This window comes from Orcinus orca, chromosome 2 (assembly GCF_937001465.1).
Source record: "Orcinus orca chromosome 2, mOrcOrc1.1, whole genome shotgun sequence".
In the NCBI taxonomy this organism is placed as follows: Eukaryota; Metazoa; Chordata; class Mammalia; order Artiodactyla; family Delphinidae; genus Orcinus; species Orcinus orca.
In genome coordinates, this window is record NC_064560.1 from 155,869,430 (window position 1) to 155,890,874 (window position 21,445).

At 36.3% G+C, this 21,445-nt stretch overlaps 2 protein-coding genes across 7 annotated transcripts in view; one reads left to right on the forward strand and one right to left on the reverse strand.

Moving 5' to 3' along the window:
• WDHD1 (WD repeat and HMG-box DNA binding protein 1) overlaps window positions 1-1,781 on the reverse strand; it is an 81,731-nt gene extending 79,950 nt beyond the window's left edge. For both annotated transcript variants that reach the window (XM_049706241.1, XM_004279331.3), the window contains exons 1-2: window positions 1,666-1,781; window positions 1,341-1,433 (exon numbers count right to left, since the gene is read on the reverse strand). In XM_049706241.1, coding sequence (XP_049562198.1) covers window positions 1,341-1,417 — 77 coding nt within the window. In that variant the 5' untranslated portion in view covers window positions 1,418-1,433; window positions 1,666-1,781. The remainder of the gene's footprint in view (window positions 1-1,340; window positions 1,434-1,665) is intronic.
• Window positions 1,782-1,880: 99 nt separating this feature from the next.
• SOCS4 (suppressor of cytokine signaling 4) lies at window positions 1,881-19,929 on the forward strand. 5 transcript variants are annotated; one of them, XM_049706257.1, is made up of 4 exons: window positions 1,881-2,128; window positions 13,749-13,927; window positions 14,360-14,471; window positions 14,649-19,929. In XM_049706257.1, exon 4 carries the CDS (start codon window positions 14,741-14,743, stop codon window positions 16,061-16,063), a length of 1,323 nt encoding a protein of 440 aa, XP_049562214.1. In that variant the 5' UTR covers window positions 1,881-2,128; window positions 13,749-13,927; window positions 14,360-14,471; window positions 14,649-14,740; the 3' UTR covers window positions 16,064-19,929. The 5 variants fall into 5 exon arrangements, with proteins under 5 accessions (XP_049562214.1, XP_049562213.1, XP_049562215.1 ...); XM_049706256.1 differs by lacking the exon at window positions 14,360-14,471; XM_049706258.1 differs by lacking the exon at window positions 14,360-14,471 and having other exon boundaries at window positions 13,752-13,927.
• Window positions 19,930-21,445: the final 1,516 nt, after the last annotated feature.

Here is a 21,445-nt window from a genome sequence, read left to right on the forward strand (position 1 = left end):
CAGGTGCCAGCTGGAGACGCCAGTGGGAAATTGCAATGAAATAATAGCGGAATTAATGAGAAACATATGGAAGAATTAGAGTTAAGAAGTCCTTTGAAGGGCTTTTCGAGTAGTCTGAACATTCTTCCTACAATGTTTTGTCATTTACTGTAGGAATAAAAGTAACCACAGGGCTTCCCTGGTGGCGCAGTGGTTGAGAGTCCGCCTGCCGATGCAGGGGACACGGGTCCGTGCCCCGGTCCAGGAAGATCCCACATGCCGCGGAGCGGCTGGGCCCGTGAGCCATGGCCGCTGAGCCTGTGCGTCCGGAGCTCCGCAACGGGAGAGGCCACAACAGTGAGAGGCCCACGTACCGCAAAAAAAAAAAAAAAAAAAAAAAAAAATCAAAAAGGAGTAACTACAGTTCAGGCATTCAATAATGGAGCTGGGTGGCCATTGTGGATACGGTTTTAGACACGTTCCTACATTACTAAGAACTTGAATTTTCTTAACTGTATCATACTCAAGGATACCACCAGCTGTTCTCAAAACAATATCTGAGAGCAGCTGCCAACTGCAACCTTATGGTCTCAAGGTCTCCCCTTATAACTAGGCAACCATATTGGACCCTAATCCTTACTTAACAAGCACCCTTACTTCTTGCAACTCCAATTATAATTCTCACAAACAACATGTAATTTTGCAGTCTGTGCTGTTATAAGCCTCCCCCATTTTGTAGTCCGACAGAATGCAATTCAAATGCTTCTTTAATCTGTGTCTCCTGGGCTATAGTCCTCAGTTTGGCTCAAATAAAACTCTTTTATATTCCTCACACAGATTGTTTATTGATTATACCCCTCTAACAGGGACTAGAATAACCCTGAGAAAATATCATCATTTAGGAATCAAGCAGAGGAAATAAATTAGAAAAAAAAGCTGTCAGAAAGTTAAAAACAATTTTAAAAAGAAAAGAGCATCACAAAAGGCAAGGGAGGATAAAATACCAAAAAGTTAGAATGGGCCACTAAATTTGACAAGCAGGCAGCTACCGTTCTGACAAAATAACTGATAATGTGAGATGCAGAAAGGAAGTGAACAAAGGGGAAATGTGGGGGAAAGCTCATATCATTCCAACTCCTCTGGAAGTAAGATTTCACACTCGTTGGCTTTCTTGATATACTAAAACTGCCATGCTGGCCCGAATTAAACAGTAAATCTAAGAACATTTATGTGCCGTTTTAGATATCAACCTTATTTCTATCTGGATGAGTAATTTTAGGCAGAACTGCTTACATGACATACAAGAATAACTTCTAACATTCACACCTGAAACGTTCTTTTTGTTTCTCAAAGTACCTTACCTCCCAGAATCATCAAAACAGACATCTGTGTGTCCCTCTGTGTGCCCATATCTCATCGGCTTCTTTGTAGCAGGCATTTTTTCCTTTACCTATCTGAAAATGTTTTATAAAAGTCAGTATTATTTTAAAGGACAGGAAAGCCGGGGGCTGAACAGGAAGAAGGGAGGTTAGTCTCCTGCGGGACACGCCCTCGGCAGCCCCTTTTCCCCCACCCGAGGGGCACAAACAGGGAATAGGGATGGGTCTGTCCGACACTAAGCCGGGAAGAGGACACGCTTCTCTTCGTTGGGCCGCACGCACGCGGGCAGCGGGAGGGAGCACTCACCGAAGCTCCGCGATTGAGGAAAGGCGACAAGGAGCAGCACCGGTGGAGGAGCAGCACGGGTGCATGGAGCTTCCCGCGCTCGGCGTGCTCCCACACTGCGCCTGCGCCGGCCCGCCCACGCCCGGCGCGGTCCCGACCCAGGTCGCTGGGCGGTGGCGTCAGCTGCGCGCCCGCCGGCAGGGAAAAAGCCGGTTGCTGGGGGAGTGAGGAAGAAAGGGAGGGACCCGAACACGGAAGTGGCGGCAGCGCCGGCGAAGCAGGTGGGGGCGGTGACTGCGACGTCTGAGATGAGAACCCCGCACCGAAGGGTGGGGGCTTGCAGGCAGGCATCAGTCTTAGAGGACCTACATGAGGTGCCGGAGTGGTTGGGTCTCCCTTCTCCAGCTTAGCGAGCACCCAGAGTGATGGCGGTGGTGATGGCGGCAGTTACTCGGACAGCCCCAGTTAAACTGCGCTCCGAGAGGTGAGTGGGGGAAGGGTGGTTGCTGCTTGGCCTTGCCCAGCGGGGTCTGCTTCTACTTTCCGGGCGCTCCTCACAGGCAGCCATATCCGGGTCCCCGTACGGGTCCAGCCCCTCCTTGGGACCCGGCTAGAGAACGAGATGTTTGGGCATGTTCTTTCGAGAAAAGGAAGCTGAGACCCTTCTCAAGCCTTTAATCTTGGCATCCTTGGCGCCTTCATCTTGTCATTTCTATACCGGTAAAGGAAGGAAGACTTAATCTCAGTTCATGGTTCCTGGAGGTCTGGCGTGTACATTAATGCTTACTCTATAGGACATTTTACATATATCCCTTAAGAAGAAAGTAATTCGGGTTTCCCTATTCAAACCCCACCTAAAGTTCACTGAAGTGCATATTTAGATGTAAAAGAAGAGCTAGAACTAAAGTATATTGTTGAATACTTCATTCGATCTTTACAATCTTTGCTAAGGTCTTGGCCATTAAGTTTATGCTTTGCTTGGGTCTTCACGTTCTCCATGTTGGGAGACCTGTCTCTGATGAAAACCTTCACAATGATATTTTTCGTGCTACCCACCTTCTATTCTCAATCGGAACTTGTTCATGACATAAGAGAAACGTTTTTCTGTTGTAGAGTTTTCCCCATTGTTTTTCAGTCTAGTTCCATTGGGAAAACTTGCGAACAGATTTAGACAAACCGTGGTATAGTTCTTACCGTGGTGGCATTGTGAAAGGTGTTGCTTTGAGTACTAGGGCTCCAAATAGGCTTGCTAGACACTGAGGTTTGGTACGTGAATGAAGAGGAAGAGTGGTTGGCTGAAAAAGAACTTGGGATTTGTGGAAAAATAACCAACCTATCCTTGATTTCCCACAAGAGCAAAAGATACCTGAGATGATTCTTTCCGAGTGACTTAATTTTATTTGGATAGCATTCGTTGTTTAGATAGACTGATTTCTAATTTTTTTTAAATCCAATATCACTGGATAGACTGGGGTTCAAGAAGAAGTCCGATAATACATCAAATAAATCATCGTGAGATTTCAGTGTAGTGCTTTTCAGAGCTCAGCATAAGAAGAATCTGCCAATTTGGAACAAGATTTATAGCTATAAAATGCCGTAACTATAAAATATGTTAACACCATGTGACTTCAAAACTATGAATGGTGTTTGCGCTTCTCTCCTTTCACTCTGCTTTAGCAATGAACACATTGGATTCATAGGGTTTTTTGTTTTGTTTGTTTGTTTGTTTGTTTTTTTACAAATTTCACATGTATGGAAAGAGCTTGGGCCTTAGAGTTGAACAATCCTAGATTTTAATTTTGACTCTGACAGTTACTCGTGTGACCTTGAATATACTTCTTTACTTTTACTGAATGTCAGATTCCTCATCTCTAAAATGAAGATGACACCTTCTTCCATATATAGAAGACACTCATGGATGTATAAAACTAATTGTCTTGTGTTATTAATGGGGTACTTTGGGTGGGCATTTAATGGTTTCATTTAAAATGGAGTTGTTTGAATCATTATCCATTAAATTTTTTCAACTGTTAAAAGATGTATTCTTGCTTTTGCCAGTATGTTTTCACATGTCCATTTCTATTTCAGTCAGATTTTAAAAAGACAAATTTTAAAGTCCTCAGTGAATTCACAATCTTGGTGAGGGAAACAGACATTCAAATAATATGTACAAGACTAATCGTGTGGTAATGAAATGTGTAACTTAAATCTTAAATTGCCTGGTTATTTAAGATAATATAGCTTTTAAAAAGAAACCAGTGTAGCTGTCCGTCACCAATGTGGGTGTCAGGTGCATGTCTCATAGGAGTGGATAGCTGAATGAACTCACTGAAAATCATGCCAAGGTCGCAGCTTCGATTGCAGTGAAGGTTAGTTACCATTTCTCTGTTGTGACCATTCATAGTACCCTTAGGCTCACAAATATTGTTGTTCTCAAGGACAATAGGGTGAGAAAGCATGAATATATTACCGTTCTACTTGTGGCAGTATTATCTATAAATGTCATATAATCTTAGTTTATCCAGGAGGCATATCAGTATTGCCTTATGAGAGGAGTTTTTAAATTCCTTTTTAATAAAATATGTATTGATATTTGATGTAAAAATTATTAATCCTATGAAACATAAGGCTAGAAGAAGAGAGTAATAACAAAACTGAGAACAGAGTATTGAAAAAAAAACATTGAAGGCAGTTTAGAAATCTGAAGATTTTTATATCTCTGAAAGTGTCCTGAATCTTACCAGCCTATTTAATTTATTTTGGGGGTAAATAATACTTGTGCATGTATAAACTTTCTAAGGTGTAAAAGGGAATACAGGAAAGTCCTACTCTCAACCTACCCAGTTCCGCTGGCCAAAGACGGCTAATATTTGACTCTTGTGTTGTTACAGTGGCAGTGGATCCTTACTACGGCGAGACAGATATAATCATTGTTTTATGAATGAAAAAAACCAAGGCTCAGAAAGGTTGTGAGTTGTCCAAGGTCACACACCTAACCAACTGTCTGAACTAGAAATAGAACCCAGGTCTATTAACTTCTGATCCAAGTAGTCTACCATACTGCCTCTCCAAGTCATAACTGTTGCCATAAAACTTAGAATTTAGTTTTATCAGAACATGAAAACAATTTTATTTAATTCTAGAATAACATTATACTAGTTTGTAGGTAAAACTTGTTACCCAAGCTTAAATGTAAGCAGACGTAGTTATCATAAAGCAATGAAAAGAATAATCTATGATCGTTTTTTTAAAAAAAAAACTTTGCCTACTATTACTGTTGAAACCTGTTTATTTACTAAGTTAGCTTGTAAGAAATTACAAACTTTTTATAATTAAGTTTGGTTATTTACACCCATACTACTTTTCAAGAATTTAAAGCTTAAAAACACTTTTTAAAAGAGCATGTTTAGTATCAGGAGTAATAGAAAGTGCTTTATGATATCTCACAAATGCCAAAGCATCCTCAGCCTCAGGTTTTTGAGATGTTTTTGTCTGGATTTTCTAGCCTTATATGTAGCCTTTGTTTCCTTTCATTCTTTTTCCTTAATTTTGCCACTTTCCCATCTCTCATTTTTAGAAATTAGCTTATTCTACATGGAAGGTTCTGAGAAGACAACGTATTACAGAACGTAGTATGTATTCTCATTAAGCTCAATGTATGCTGTTTTCATAGATTTTAATCCTGGCAGGAAAAACATGGGGCAGCTGACAGTATCCAGATTTACCAATGTGAACACTGAAGCTAAATGAGATTCTAAAAGTCAGGAGAGATAGCTAGTAAGTGACAAAGTCTAAATTTTAGATCATGTTTGATGATTTAGCAACTCATGCTGTTGTTTCATCTGCACCATGCTTCATTTTTAAATATGGTATAGTGAAAAACTAGATTGTTAATTTTTTATAGATCTTTATAACTTAAAAATTTCCTCTTTAGACTAAATTGTACTCATAGGAAGAAAGACTACAAGGAAATTGGCCAAAATGTCTAAATTGATTGCCTCTAGGTAATTGAATTACAGGTTTTTTTCCTCCTTTTTGAACTTTTCTGAATGCTCCATATATTTTATAATGAGCATATATTATTTTTATAATTAAAAAATTACAAATTGAAAGGAAGAAGTACATCTGTACAATCCAATTTATTCTCTAAGAGTCACAATTGAATATCTTAAATATTCTGGTTTCTAAGATTCTGTTAAGGTTCTTGCGCTTTTAATTTTTTAAAAAATTTTTAAAAATAAATTTATTTATTTTATTTTTATTTTTGGCTGCGTTGTGTCTTCATTGCTGTGGACAGGCTTTCTCTAGTTGCAGCGAGCGGGGGCTACTCTTCATTGTGGTGCATGGGCTTCTCATTGCGGTGGCTTCTCTTGTTGCGGAGCACAGGCTCTAGGCGGGCGGGCTTCGGTAGTTGTGGCTCGTGGGCTCTAGAGTGCAGGTTCAATAGTTGTGGTACATGGGCTTAGTTGCTCTGCGGCAGATGGGATCTTCCCGGACCAGGGCTCGAACCCGTGTCCCGTGCATTGGCAGATGGATTCTTAACCACTGTGCTACCAGGGAAGTCCTGGTTCTTGCACTTTTAGAAGTTTATAGTGCCAGCTCTTAGTTTTCTGTTCCCTCTTCACACTAAATTAACCCTCTTCAGTGACAGGTCCTGGACATTTCTCTTAATCTTTAGCTAGCATGCTCAGGGAATGTACACTTATTTTAATGTTAGCCCAAGTTAATGTTTCTCCCACAGTTTCTTCCACAAAACGGCTCTATGATGAGTTAAATAAAGGAAACTGTGGCTTAAGCAGGTTTCTTAACTGAAGGACCTCTTGGAACCTTTTGCTGAAGGTGCCTTGTAATCTTTCAGGGGGGAAGTGATTCCCAAACTTGTTTAATAAGGAAACCTCTGTTTCTCTAGAACATGTATATATTAACATCTTTTAGCACTAGTGTACACAGGAGTTCAGATTGGGGGACACTGACTTAAGCAAAATATAATTAGGAAAGTAAGTGGAGAAAGTTTGGAGAAGGGAAGGAAGGGTGTAGTGGTGCTAATCAGTGTGTGTGTGTGTGTGTGTGTGTGTGTGTGTGTGTGTGTGTGTGTGTGTGTGTGTGTGTGTGTGTGTGTGTGTGTGTGTGTGTGTGTGTGTTTCCCAAATAAATCTAGTTAAGTCCCATGAGCCATGGCTTGGTAGCATGAAAAAGGAGATATTTTAAAATATTTACTGGAAAATGAACCTGTATTGCTTTCGTAATGAGAAAAAAACACTTTATACTTCAGAGATGTTTCTCATTTGAACAAACCCATTTTTTATGTTTTTTTATTAACATTCCAAGGAATTTACCTCTCTTGTACTATCCAGTATATTCCATTCATGGACTCTTAAGTGTTCCCATAGAATCCAACTCAAATATTAGGCTATGATCAAACATCAAGGGCTCTAACCCACAGAATCCAATTCAAATAACATGGACTGTGATCAGAATGCATTCAAGGAGTTTTGGGGACACATAATGGCAGGTAAACTTTGGAATCATAGATTTGATAAGGTAGTTCCCAGGGTTAAATAACTACCAGAATAATAAGTTATTTGTGAATTCTTTGTAGTATAGTAAATTATTCTTTATAACATCAAATTTAATATTTACATGAATTCTGGCCTTAGGTAGACATCAGCATTGTAGACACAGTAGTTCAATGAATGATTAATATGTACAATAATGCTCTGTTATCCAACATCATAGAGATACAATGCAGTTTCTAGATGAATGAAGTTTAACCCTTTAATTACTGGCTTTTAAAAAAGTTTTCAAGGAATTTGAATTAAAATCACCTTCCCAACCTTATTCAAGAGTACTAACTAAATGTTATTTAAATCTGTTGTTAGCATAGAAGGGTCACGTTGGGTATTAATTCGTTTATCACTGTTCAGTGCAATTGATTATAGAACCTGGGATCAAATGGCTAGTGAATCTGAGAACTTGATTTTTTGAAAAAGGTTTAAATAAACTTGCTTTAGACGTTTGCCTCTTGCTCATTAAGAAATAACAATAAAAAAAAGTCACTGTGTATTCCCCAGGGCATTGTAACTTAGATGCCTTCATAAAAAATTAATTATTGAATCAAGAGTCAAAGCACTTTCTCCCAAGTGATTCTTTCACCTTCTTTAAAAAAAAAAAAAAAAAGCTTCTTTGCAGTTACTAACAAAGATTGTTGATTTGTGAACATTTTTCAAAGTATCATCGTTAAAAAAAAAAAAAAAGTATCATCGTTGATTTCTATACTACATAAAGTTGGTATTAAAGTTACTTTTTTTCCATTTTGTATCTCATCTTCTACTTCATTTCTATGAAGTTTGTATAAAATTCCAACGATTAATGATAGGGTATTTGAAAGGACTCATTCAGATTCAGAACCTTACACTTTTTTTTTTAACATTCAGATTTTACATGTATAGGCAAGACACCAAAAGCACTTTTTTAAAACTCATTTTTAGTCTTTAAAAATAAAAAAATTTTTTCACTAAAAGTAATGTTAACACATTGTAAAGCAATTATACGCCAATAAAGATGTTTAAAAAATTAATAATGTTATTTTTATTGAGAGAAATGTGATTGAATTTTTTTAATTTTATGAATTTTGATTTAATGCAACTTTTGGAAGAGATTAGAAGATCTTTTGCCATCTGTTTAAAGTGTAAAGATGCGAGAGTTATATACATGATGCATTTTTATCATTATTGTAATAAAATCATGGGATAGTGAAGGAAATTCTGAATATCTTTTTTTCTAAAAAGATCTCACCATAGCATAAGTTTTTTTTTAAGTTACCTGAACCATGAAGAGACCAGTTAAATGTTTTGTTTTGTTGCCTTTTTTCTTAATGTATCTGCTAAGTAGCTTCTCAGAGCCAATTATTATCCCAATAAAGGTCATCAAACTTAGAACACTTGTCATTTTGTAAAAGAAAAATACATAACTTGTCTTAAAATTTCAGCAACTTAAGTACTTTGCCCTGAAATAACTAGCAAACCTCGTGTGTTATAAAATTTCTGTGATTGTGTCTATTTACAAAGTATTGTAAAGATTCTCTTACCTAGGATAATATAATCCACAAATGTATTCCAGCAACATGGAATCAGTTGCGGTGCACTAAAAGGGCACAAAGAAATGGAGAGGGTTGCCATCAAGTCCTTAGCTTTTTGGAGCTCCCACTCTTCCCTCAGGAATAGCACCTCATCAGACAAATAACCATCTCACAATGAGTGATGGGAACATTGTCAATCATATATTCAATATTCATAAATTTTAAGTTTTCTAATTTTTAGGCAAGTATAAATAGAAGTTAAATTTTCTTCCTACTTTGAAGATTACAACATTAAGTGACATTCTGGCCCATATAGTGATACGGCATATTTTACCAAATATATATATATAAATTTTTTTTTTTTTTTTTTTTTTTTTGCCATACGCGGGCCTCTCACTGTTGTAGCCTCTCCCGCTGCGGAGCACAGGCTCCGGACGCGCAGGCTCAGTGGCCATGGTTCACGGGCCCAGCCACTCCGCGGCATGCGGGACCCTCCCGGACCAGGGCACAAACCCGCATCCCCCGTATCGGCAGGCGGACTCCCAACCACCGCGCCACCAGGGGAGCTCCACCAAATATATTTTTTACCATAACAATTTATAAAAGTGGGACTTCTGAAGCATGAACTCAGTTTTCTATCACAAGAATGCTATGTAAAATTTATATAAGGCTGTAGTTCTTAGATACAAAAAGATAACCAGTCAAAAGAAGATTTTCTATGCATTAACTCTTTAAGTATAGGTAAATGTGTGGAAAATTCATCTAGGGCAATGGCATTTTTTGCTTTATTTTATGGATCCCTGCAGCATTATCATACGTAAGAACAATTAACCTAAAATCCAGAGATACTTGATGGATTGCTACCTATTATGTACAAGTTGGTAAGCCTTGCTAAAGTAAATCTGTTATGTTAGCATGTAAACTTGTATAGAGTAAGGCTGGAAATCAGTTCTCTGAGGGAAAATGTCAAATTGTTCTGTAGCTTCATGGTCTGTTGAGTTTCAGCTGTATTTAGTGTATTGATCCTTTTTCATTTTGAAACATTAGTTATCATCCTGAAAATTATATTTGCTCATAAATTTTATAGTTAGCATGGGCTAGAGACAGAGGTATTTCTGTGATTTTTTTCCTTTATGAACCATTTCTATAAAACTGGCTTGGGCGCTATAATAAAACATATGTAATATCTGTTTCTTTTTTTAAAAAAGAAAAAATACGTTAAACTTTATTTTATACTTGGTACATTTAGAATCTGAGCTAGGTATATACTTCACATACATTATTTCATTTAATTCCCACCAGCCTAATGAAATAGATAGCATCAGTAACTCCATTTTACAGATGAAGAAACTGAGCTTTCAAGGTCATATGGCTAGTACAAAATAAACTGGGCTCAAACCATATTTCTAATGTCTGCCATCATTGTGCTATGGAACTGCATCCTTGTCATGTACATGTATAGAGATACTGAAAATGTTATAACGGTTACTGCTGGGTGGTAGGATTATGGATAGTTTTTACTTTTTTCTTCATAACTTTAAGTTTGAATTTTTCACAGTGAGTATAAAGTACTGTTATTTTTATTTATGGTCATCAAAATGATATGTGTACATAGGTTCAAGTTAAATTAAGCTGAAAAGCTTAGATAAGCTAAGTAATGCCGCATTCCTCTCCTACCCATCTCAAAGGCTTCTACTTTCATAATTTGTCTTTCTGGTATTTATCTTCACATTTCTAAATCATATGCTTATACTTCTCTCTTGATGCATCAATTATTAGACATTATTGGTTGAGTTCCTCTTCTGATAGATGAGGATTTACCTCTCTTTTAGCCTCCTTACTCTCTTTCTATTCTCTTATTACACAAAGAGCCTTACGTCCTTATGTGGTTATACGAACTAGTTGCTCTCCAGCAGCGCCAAACACCCTGTTGTCTGGAAACTTCCCTTCTTAAGCATCCCAGGAATTCACATTTCCTTTCTCATATGTTAAATACCTTGTTTCCTATGTTATGCCATTTGTTTTAGGTTTACACTCTTATTTTAGAAGAGCACATCCAATATGAGGTAAAATTGTTGTTACTTTCATGTCTGAAAATTTCTTTATTTTATCCTATTTGATTGATTGTTAGGCTGGTTATCTTCAAGGTTGGAAACTATCCTCTAGCTTCCACTGTTACTGTTGAGAAAACAGATGTTATTTTATTTACAGTCCTTTGTGACTTTTTTCCCTCAGGAAACCTTTTTTCTTTTTTTGGCTGGGTTACATACATAAATCGATTGATTGAACACTTAACATGAGGTCTACTCTCTTTAACAGATTTATAAGCATACAATACTTAGAGTATTGTTGTCTATAAGGTAGAAAGACTTCGGTATCACCTCTTTATCTCTAGGGTTCTAACATTTTAGAATAATGTAACTTGGTGTGTATTTTCCCTTGTGCGGGGCACTCATTGTGCTCCTTCTGTATGGAGACTCATGTCCTTCAGTTCTGGGAAATTTTCTAATATATTTTCTTTTATAATTTCCCTCTCCATTTTGGTATTTTCTGTGAAGTCTGTATTGATCCTCTAATTTTCTTGTCTTCTCTGTCTAGTTAACCATTTTTTTCCTCTTTCCTATTATTTCCTCAGCTTACCTCCAACTTTCCTATTGAATATTTTTTTTCCTGCAATCATGGTTTTAATTTCCAAATTTTTCTTATTCTCTGATTGGCCCTACCTCATTTTATTCATTGGTATAATATATTCTTTTAACTTGGAAGAGATCTATTTTATTACCTGCTGCTTTCATGGTTACTTTTTTCTCCAAGTTCTTTGTTTTATTCGCTTGTTTATTTTAGACGCTTTCCTCAAAAGTCTGGTGACATGCCATATTCTAGAGTAAATGAAGCACAGCAGTGCTGCCTGAAAGCACTATGTAAGTAGGCTGGGCTTATGGATGGATGAGCTTCACAGCATGCTTGGGTGGCCCTCCAGCTTCTTATTGGAGGATTTCCAGTTCTCAGCATCTATAGGTCTTTTCTCTTTGGCCATTCTGTTTCTCCAGCATAGTATCTTCCAGTCTCCTATTAGGAGGTGTAAGTTTGGCTGCTAGAGTTCTAGAAGCTGGATGGAAGAAGGAAGCAGGGAATTTTCTTTCTGATTTTAGTCCCAAGCCTCCCATCTATCCTCACCATGCCTAGTATCCAAAGTCCTGAGCCTCTCTGGTTCAGCTTCTCCAAATAATATTGATAAATTTCCCATCTCCTCTAAGTATGAGAGTAACAACCAGAGACATCTAACTGCACATATGCAAATTTTCAACCTACCTCCCCATTTTCTGCCCTGTTCTCCATCCATACTTTCTGTAGCACCTCGTACCTCTGGGTGTCCTGGACTTTGCCTGCTCTGTTGGCTTGCTTCTCATCAACGTTGCCTTTGTGCCTGGTGTCACCTTCCTCTCCACTGCTGAGTCAGTCATTGCTCCTCTGTTCATTTTCTGTCCTTGTATTTTGTCACTCAGGTTATGGATATCTGCAAGTTTCATTGAAGATGAGGTTTGTTTTTATTTCTCATTTTCCCTTGTTTTGGGCTGACTTCTGAGAGAAAGATGGAGCAAAAAGATTTTCACATAGCTATTTTAAACTGGATCATTATTTCTTTTATAATTAGAGAAAAACAAAACTATTTTCTTTTTGAGAGGAAATCAAGTTATACTACTCATTAAGAAATTTAATATGGAATGCAGCAATTATAACTAAAGGAAGCATTGGAATCACTAAAACAGTTTATAGGAGACTTGGTTGTTTTTGAAGGCAGAGAGAAGTTAAGAGCTAGCAATGGAAGCAGGCCCTGGTAAAGGTGGGAATGTCATCAAGAGCAGAGGTACGGGGTGGGATAGGGAGGGTGGAGGGAGACGCAAGAGGGAGGATACATGGGGATATATGTATATGTATAGCTGATTCACTTTGTTATCCAGCAGAAACTAACACACCACTGTAAAGCAATTACATTCCAATAAAGATGTTTTTAAAAAAGAGAGAGAGAGCAGAGGTACAGACTTAGCTTTGATATAGAAATAAAGGAAGATGAAGATGCTCACACCCAGTGGAGTAAAGTTGATCATAGAGTTAATAATCTGCTACTTTCATATTTTTAAAGTAAATAAAAACACCAGGTATTTTAAACCTTACATGATAACTTTTCACATTATTATGCTGAATAAAAAAGTTGAAAGTATGTAGTGTTAACAAAAAAATATCTGCTTGGGGCTCCTTTTTAATTTTTTATTTGAAAAATACAAGTGTAAGCTGTTAGTAACTAGTGTCTCTTCTGATCACTGACTCTTCATATACTTCAGCCTACTTTGTAGCTTCTGCCTGTTTATTTTTGTTCAGTGGAATTTAGTCAATGAACAACCAAAGCATGCTGTTGAATATAATTTTGGTATACTAAGTGATGATGTTTCTTTCAAATTTAGATTTTCAAATATTTTTTCCCTGTGGATTTTAAATTATTACGTACCAGTGAGCTCACTAAATCAAAATAATACGTATAATCACCCGATGCTATTCATTGTTTAGTAATGGGGTACTTTATATGGCAAGCCTGTGTCATTAGTTCACACTTTTAAGCACTTCCCAATTATATTTGCCTCTGCAGATGCTTGTTTCAAACCCTACTGCCATGAAAATAGATTCACATAGTTCTAAACATTTACTTGACTGTTGGGATTGTTAATGTTCCTCTGATATAATCAGAAGCTTAATCATGATCAGAATGTTGAGTACAACTGATTTTCTCAGTCTCAAAATTCAACTTTCATTTGTAAAATATTTGAGATTATAGAATCCCTCCCCCCAATTCTGGGCTTAAATCTTTTTCCATCTAAGAATAGTTAAGTAGTTTCTACCTATGACCAATCATTACTATTAGTCTTAATAAAACTTTATTTACATTATAAATTCTAGTATAGCTAGCCAATTTCATAGGAAAGGCATTGCCCTATAGAACTTTATCTGCTTGTTTTTTGAAATTACCAAGAAGAATAGGACTTTCCTGGTGGCGCAGTGGTTGAGAGTCTGCCTGCCGATGCAGGGGACGCGGGTTCGTGCCCCGATCCGGGAGGATCCCACATGCCGCGGAGCGTCTAGGCCCGTGAGCCATGGCCGGTGAGCCTGCGCGTCCGGAGCCTGTGCTCTGCAGCGGGAGAAGCCACAGCGGTAAGAGGCCCGCGTACCGCAAAAAAAAAAAAAAAAAAAAAAGAATATAAGGAAGTGTATGTGTGTATAAAATAACAAATTTTTATCCAATTCCAAATTTTCTACAAACTGCCTAGACTGATAGTGAAGTTGACCAGATATTTAAATGAGTTGACAAAAATTGCATTGGGAATTCTTGCATGACATTCCTAGTATTCAGTGATGATTATTTATTTAATAAATTCTTAACAGCTTTTATAACTTAAAACTGTTCATATTTTCAATCAATAGGAAAGAAAACAGAGAGAAGGAGGGTAGTGGTCATCATACACCAGCTCATAGGTTTCTCATCTCTTAACAAAGAATTTCTTGGTCTGCTGTGAAATTAAAAAATAAGGGGAGGAGAGATGGGCATAAGATGTACCTCAAAACCGGAAATTGTTCATATTTCAGATGTATATTTTGGCTGAGAGGATGCTTAGCTTTTTTGATTCACATCGAAACTAGCTGTGGGAAAGGAACTCAGATTCTTGACTCCATGGCACTATGGAATTATTAGCATAAGGTAAAGTAGTTTATTTAGGTGGGAACAAAATATCTTGGAACTGCCTTCCAACATTTCTAATAGTTTGTTTTTAATGTATTATCCTTTTTCATCTTTTCATCTTATGTATAATTGGGGTTTGATATATAATCTATACAATGTTAATGACAAACGATTAATGATCTTTTTCTTCCTTAGATATATCCAGAAAGTGCCCAGAAGAAACATTCTACCGGAAAAACTGAAAGAGCAGTATTTATAACACTGGAATTTGTGGACAGTTTGTTAAAATGGCAGAAAATAGTGAAAGTAATAGTAAAAATGTAGATGTAAGGCCCAAAACTAGTCGGAGTCGAAGTGCTGACAGAAAGGATGGTTACGTATGGAGTGGAAAGAAGTTATCTTGGTCAAAAAAGAGTGAAAGTTGTTCAGATGCTGAAACAGTGAGTGCTATAGAGAAAACTGAAGTTCCTTTAAGGAGCCAAGAAAGGAAGCACAGCTGTTCATCTATCGAGTTGGATTTAGATCATTCCTGTGGGCATAGATTTTTAGGCCGATCTCTTAAACAGAAGCTGCAAGATGCTGTGGGGCAGTGTTTTCCAATAAAGAATTGTAGTAGTCGGCACTCTTCAGGGCTTCCGTCTAAAAGAAAAATTCATATCAGTGAACTCATGTTAGATAAGTGTCCTTTCCCACCTCGATCAGATTTAGCCTTTAGGTGGCATTTTATTAAACGACACACTGCTCCTATAAGTCCCAAATCAGATGAATGGGTAAGCACAGACTTGTCCCAGACTGAATTGAGGGATGGTCAACTAAAACAACGAAGAAACATGGAAGAGGTCAACTGCTTCTCACATACCAGTGTTCAGCCCTGTGTCATAACCAATAACGATTCTTCGGGTAGAGGTGGTCCTGGGACTGGCTCTATAATGAACCTGGCTTCAAATAACAGTATAGAAGATAGTGATATGGATTCAGATGATGAAATTATAACACTTTGCACAAGTTCCAGGAAAAGAAACAAACCCAAATGGGAAATTGATGAAGAAACCCTGCAACTGGAAACACCTCCTAAGTACCATACCCAGATTGATTATGTCCACTGTCTTGTACCAGACCTCCTTCAGATCAATAATAATCCATGTTACTGGGGCGTTATGGATAAATATGCAGCTGAAGCTCTACTAGAAGGAAAACCAGAGGGTACCTTTTTACTGCGAGATTCAGCACAGGAAGACTATTTATTCTCCGTTAGTTTTAGACGCTATAGTCGTTCTCTTCATGCTAGAATTGAACAGTGGAATCACAACTTTAGCTTTGATGCACATGATCCTTGTGTCTTCCATTCTCCTGACATAACTGGGCTCCTAGAGCATTATAAGGACCCGAGTGCCTGTATGTTCTTTGAACCACTTTTATCCACTCCTTTAATTCGGACTTTCCCCTTTCCCCTGCAGCATATATGCAGAACAGTTATTTGTAACTGTACAACTTATGATGGCATTGATGCCCTTCCAATTCCTTCTTCCATGAAATTATATCTGAAAGAATATCACTATAAATCAAAAGTTAGAGTACTCAGGATTGATGCACCAGAACAGCAATGCTAGGAAAAGGGTAGGAACACAGGAGTGATTATATACATATTTTCATTTAATATTTTATTTTTCTTATTATGCCACTTTGAATTTTTCTACAGGGGCAGTTAAAGTCCAAAATAAACTTATGCCCTAAATTTTACTTCCAGATCAGTTTATTTTTCTTAGGATACAATAATTGTTTAACAATAATAATTGTTTAATAATTGTTACACACTAGGAGTTAATGGATATTTTTGACTAGGTGTTTGGTTTTTGTTTTTACCATGTAGATTGTATACTTAATTTTTTTCTTTTCTTAACTGTAATTTGCATATGATCCAGGGATATTTGAAGTTTGGTAGGCATTGCAAACACAGTTAAATAATCTGTATTTCATACTTTTCTTTAAAAGTAATCCTGTCCTTTCTTACATATAAAATGCTTTGTTAACCTATGCCATTGGCATTCCTATACATAGGATACAGTTTCCCCATCATCCTTTTCATTTGGTTTAAAAGTCTTCAGTAAAGCTGAGTGTGTTGTAATTTACAATCCATACTAATGTAATTGACTTCTATAATTTACTAATAGGGATGTTAAAGGTTAGCAAAATGGCTTAAAATCAAACTTCATGTGTTTTAATTTTAAATATTAACTGTAAAGCAGAATTACTAAATTTGATTAATCAGGTCGGTAAGAATCAAATGAGGACATGATATTTTGGGGGTGAATTTATTCTTCTATAATGTGGCATGGTCATTTATTATTCCTTGAGTAGATCTTTCTCTCAAACTAGGAAGAGTTACCATCTTCAGAACATAAGTATTGTTCCTTTCTCACTGGAAGCTTTAAAAATAATGGTAACACTATTAGTAACTAGTAGTTACTAAAGTAATAAAGCAACTAAGGTTTTTCTGAATTTACTTATGAACTGTTGCTTCTGCTTAGCTCTGTTTTAGAAACTCTGAGCCTGTTAGTTTGGAGAGATGCCACAGTTTATATAAACAGCCACAAATTTCCATTGGTAACCAAAGAGAACTAGGTAGTTTTTCATTATTTTGAATTGAGCTTGAATAAAGATTCAAGAAGTAAACGTGGAGCTCAGTATTCAGGGAGCTTAATAATGGTTTTGATCTTCAGGTTCCAGATAATTATTCCTATTTTCAGAACTAACATGTCTTTAGTATGGCTTCAAAAAGGAAACATTTTGAGAGAGACGTGGCTTATGCCATACTGAACAATACTGGGCACCAGGCGTAATATTTTGAATTTAACATCCCCAGAACGGGGAAGTATTTTTAGAAATGTTATATAATAAGATAGATGGAATGATAGCCTACTCTTCTTTTTTAAAGAATCAGTGAATAATAAATATCCTAGACAGTTATTCCTTCTGGTGAGTTGTCTACCCCTTTGTACAAGTTGGCATTTTTAATATCATAGTAACTGATTTCTTGATGCTAGTTTAGCTCTAGTAGGAAGCTGCTTCTACCTGTATTGAAAGAAATTTGACTTAGATTTCCACGTTAGAATAGATGTTTCTTAAGCATCATTGCTTTTGTGTTGAAGTAGCATTTCCCTTTCCTGCAGTTCTGCTGATAACATAAAGATGGCATTTAAAAATAATTGCTTTAAAATAACTTTTTAGCAATTATCACAAAATTAAAATCTGTTACCATTGTCTTCTAACATATTTTTTTCTCAGTGATCTCAAGATTGTCTTGGTTCCAGTGAGGGTTAGCTACTAAAATGGCACCTCTCTTAGCAGTGATGAGGCTCGGGATATCAACACCAGTGTCAGGATAAATATCTCTTCTAAAGATGATATTTCCCTTTTACAAAAGTGGGACAGTCTCATACTACCTCATCTTTATTGTGGCGCTTTTGTAGATCACTGAGAAGCTTATCTTATTTACCAATATAGCACTTCCTAAATGTCCATCTTTGGTGAAAGAAAATTAATAGTATGGTAAGACTCTACCCATAATTATAGTTTTTTATCAGAATTTGATATTGAGACTTTCTGTTTCTATGAAACAATATTGTTTTAAATATTTTTCTTTTAAAAATAACTTTTTATCAATACAGAAGAACCTAAGGAATGACTAGCTAGTGAATATTCTGTTAAAAGGTAATTTTATAAAGAAAAATATTACATTGTCTTTTATAATGGTAAAAATTAGTATTTATATGAAAATCAAGATCTAAGTAGCCTTTCGTATATTCAAACTGGTTGCTTGTGATATATTTTCTCTGGCTTTCTTATTTTTTCACCTTCAAGGTATTGATAGCTGTTAACATTTTCAAAATACTGCCATTTATATAGCCTTGAAGTAGGTGATCTAATAAATGAGAGCAGGAAGGAGACTCATTTACGCTGAAACGGTTTGTATTTTTTCCTTTGGTATTTGCTACAGAAAAGAAATCGGGAAAGTAGAAATGTAAGATTTGAGAAAGGAATTGTTTACCATGAAGGAAAAAGAAGAGTAATAATACATTTTTTAAAGCGTGAAGGAATTGGAATTTAGAAAGGTTTAACCCTTTCTCAGTGACTTGTGGACACATTTGGAAGAGCATTCGGTATTCAGAAACTTAACTCATTAAAAATGTAATTACTGAAATTATGTATAAGTAAATGAGTATAAGTTTTGAAAGGAACAATGTGGGGAGATACAAATGTATCAGGTTGGCCAAAAAGTTCGTTCGGGTTTTTCCGTATATGAAAAACCCGAACGAACTTTTTGGCCAACCCAATAAATTTTGTAACTAAGTTGGACATGGTGAGCGTTTGAAAAGTGTAAATTGCAGGGTTGAGAAAGCATTCAGCATGGTGGGAATGTGTGGCCCTTATTGGTGAGAGAGGATGGGGCTAAAAGAAACAAGATAAAATATTAAAATTAAGACTTTAGGCATTACCTCAGGGGAAAGCCTTGATAGTGAAAGGGGACTACTTGATCACTAATAGCTAGTCTGGACCAGACACTTAAATGTGCTTTGGGAATCATCCTGCCCTAACCAGGAAATAAACTTGACTTTTCTATTTCTCTCTGAAGCTTTCAGGAATACCCCCAAGCCCCCCTCTCCTTTTTTAAGCTACAGCATCTTGATTCATACTATAATTCCTGAAACATGCTGAATGGATTTTTTAGGTTCCTTGAGCATTTTTGTATGAAGAATCATATCTGATCTTTCTATAACCATGCCATTCACTTAAATAATTCACAGAGGGAAGGGTTTAATTTAAAGGAAGACCTAATAGGAAGAAGATTAAAGGAAGCTTTTAGTCAGTCTGTGGCTAGATTTATTGATTTGGTGATCAGACCTGTGTTCCTTCCTGAATGTCAGCTAATGGCAAACTGTGGTCAAAAAAATGGCTTTCAGTTAAAAGTTTTGACTTCTTATTGTAAATAATATAAAGAATGTCTAAGTCATTAGAAATCCTTTTTAGAAAAGTAGAGCAAATGTGGCAAATAGGACTCATATCATTACACAAATTACATTTCTTTTTATAAGAAAAACACAAACCATTATCATTTATTCATGAGCCAAAGCCATTAGGAAGATAAATCAAGTTATCAGCTTCCTGTCTGTCTGAAGTTTGGATCATTTTATAGATCCATGTAATAGAGAGCTTCCTTCCTATGAAACAAAAGCCTTGAGACCTAACTCTTACAAATATACTCTTAGTTTGCATTAAAAGTCTTTTTTGTCACTTTTAGCTATAATCAGAGTCAAATAGGTTATATATTGATTTTGGTAGAGCAAATTTAACAGGAAGTGGACTTAATTATATAATATTCCTGGAGATAACACAAGGGAAACAGTGTTTAAATGTAAAATAGATTGTGTGTTAGGTAATTTAATGCCCAAATGAATAAAAGATTTTAAGTCAAGCAGATTATTGTTTCTACTTTGGAAGAAAATCTTTACAATCTTAGTTTACATAATCAGTTTTACATCCATTTTTATTTCTAAAGAACAGAAAGCACAAGAGGTTTTCCTTTTTTAATGGTCTACTAGAAATGAGCAACACTACAAGAGTCTGTCTATGCTATTCTTAACACATTAGATATTGGAGACAAAATGGAGGTAACTTTTGGAAATGGTTTGGCTTTTAAATAGAAATGTAGACTAAATAGAATAGTAGACTAATGGATATAACCCAATGGAAAGGAATTTAAGGCACATGACTCCTGTTTCAAATAAAGCCAGTCTTTTTAATTTACTTTTTAATTTTGAATAGATTACTCAATCCTAAATCTTTGTTTACTTTCATTTCCTAGCACATAAAATATAGATAATAATACTTGTCTCTTGACTTCCTGAAGGTTAATTCTTCAGTTAAGAGGTGACCCTTGGAGCATACTTGAAAATAATTTCTGTACAGCTGTTAAGTACTAACGTGATGATAGGTTTTCAACGTATTCCCTTAGTGGACCCTGCAGATTCACATTCACTTCTTTTAGCCTGTAATAGGCTTTCTTGACTTGATTTGACAATAAAGATAATGGTACAATTTGAATTTATGGTTTAGACTCTGCAATTAGATGAACAGTTGCAATTTCCTCCTACCCTTAATAAGGTTTGTGTGAAATTGATGTTTGCCTAAGTTATTTTAAAAGTTGATTACATTTGCAGGAAGTAAAGATAATCACTTTTGCCATGGTTATAATCAAATCTAAGCTTTCAGACTTGAGAGTGTAAAACTCAAGGAGATTTACTTAAAGTATTCTGACTTTGCTAGAATTGGATAAATTCTGTATAAACCAAGTACGCACTGGATATATACTTGAATATACAGAGTTTAAGTAGTAACTTCACAAAGCTATTAGTACTCTTATCAGGCTTGTATCCACCCCTTACCCAAAAAGAAGTAGAGTGTTCCCATTTTTATTTCTAATCCTGAAGTTGAATGTTTCTTCTTGGATGTGAGTTCAAATAAATTGATCTGAATAAATTTTTGTTTCTTATTAATTAAAACTTCATATATAAAATCCAAAAGCTTTGTAGTTTTAAAAACATTGTACTGTATGTTACCTGGCACATTCAACTTTATATATGAGAAATTTAAAAATCTGTATTACACATTTTCCTTTCAGTTTTTTGTGTCATTTTGGGTCTTCCAGAAACATGTCAAGATGTGATTAAATGTGCAAGAGATTTATTGGAGGGGGATGGACACCTATGAAGAATAAATGAGAATGGGACTTCCCTGGCGGTCCAGTGGTTAAGACTCTGGGCTTACACACACATAAACACACACACAAAAAGAATAAAGGGGAAGAGAGCAGGAGAAGGTGGGGAAATCATACCAAATTGCATGTCTGACATCTGTGAAAGAAACTGAAGGAAGCATTGGGTAGGGTGGGCAATGTAGTTCTAAAAATGCTAGGCGAGGATGTAGTTCCCAAC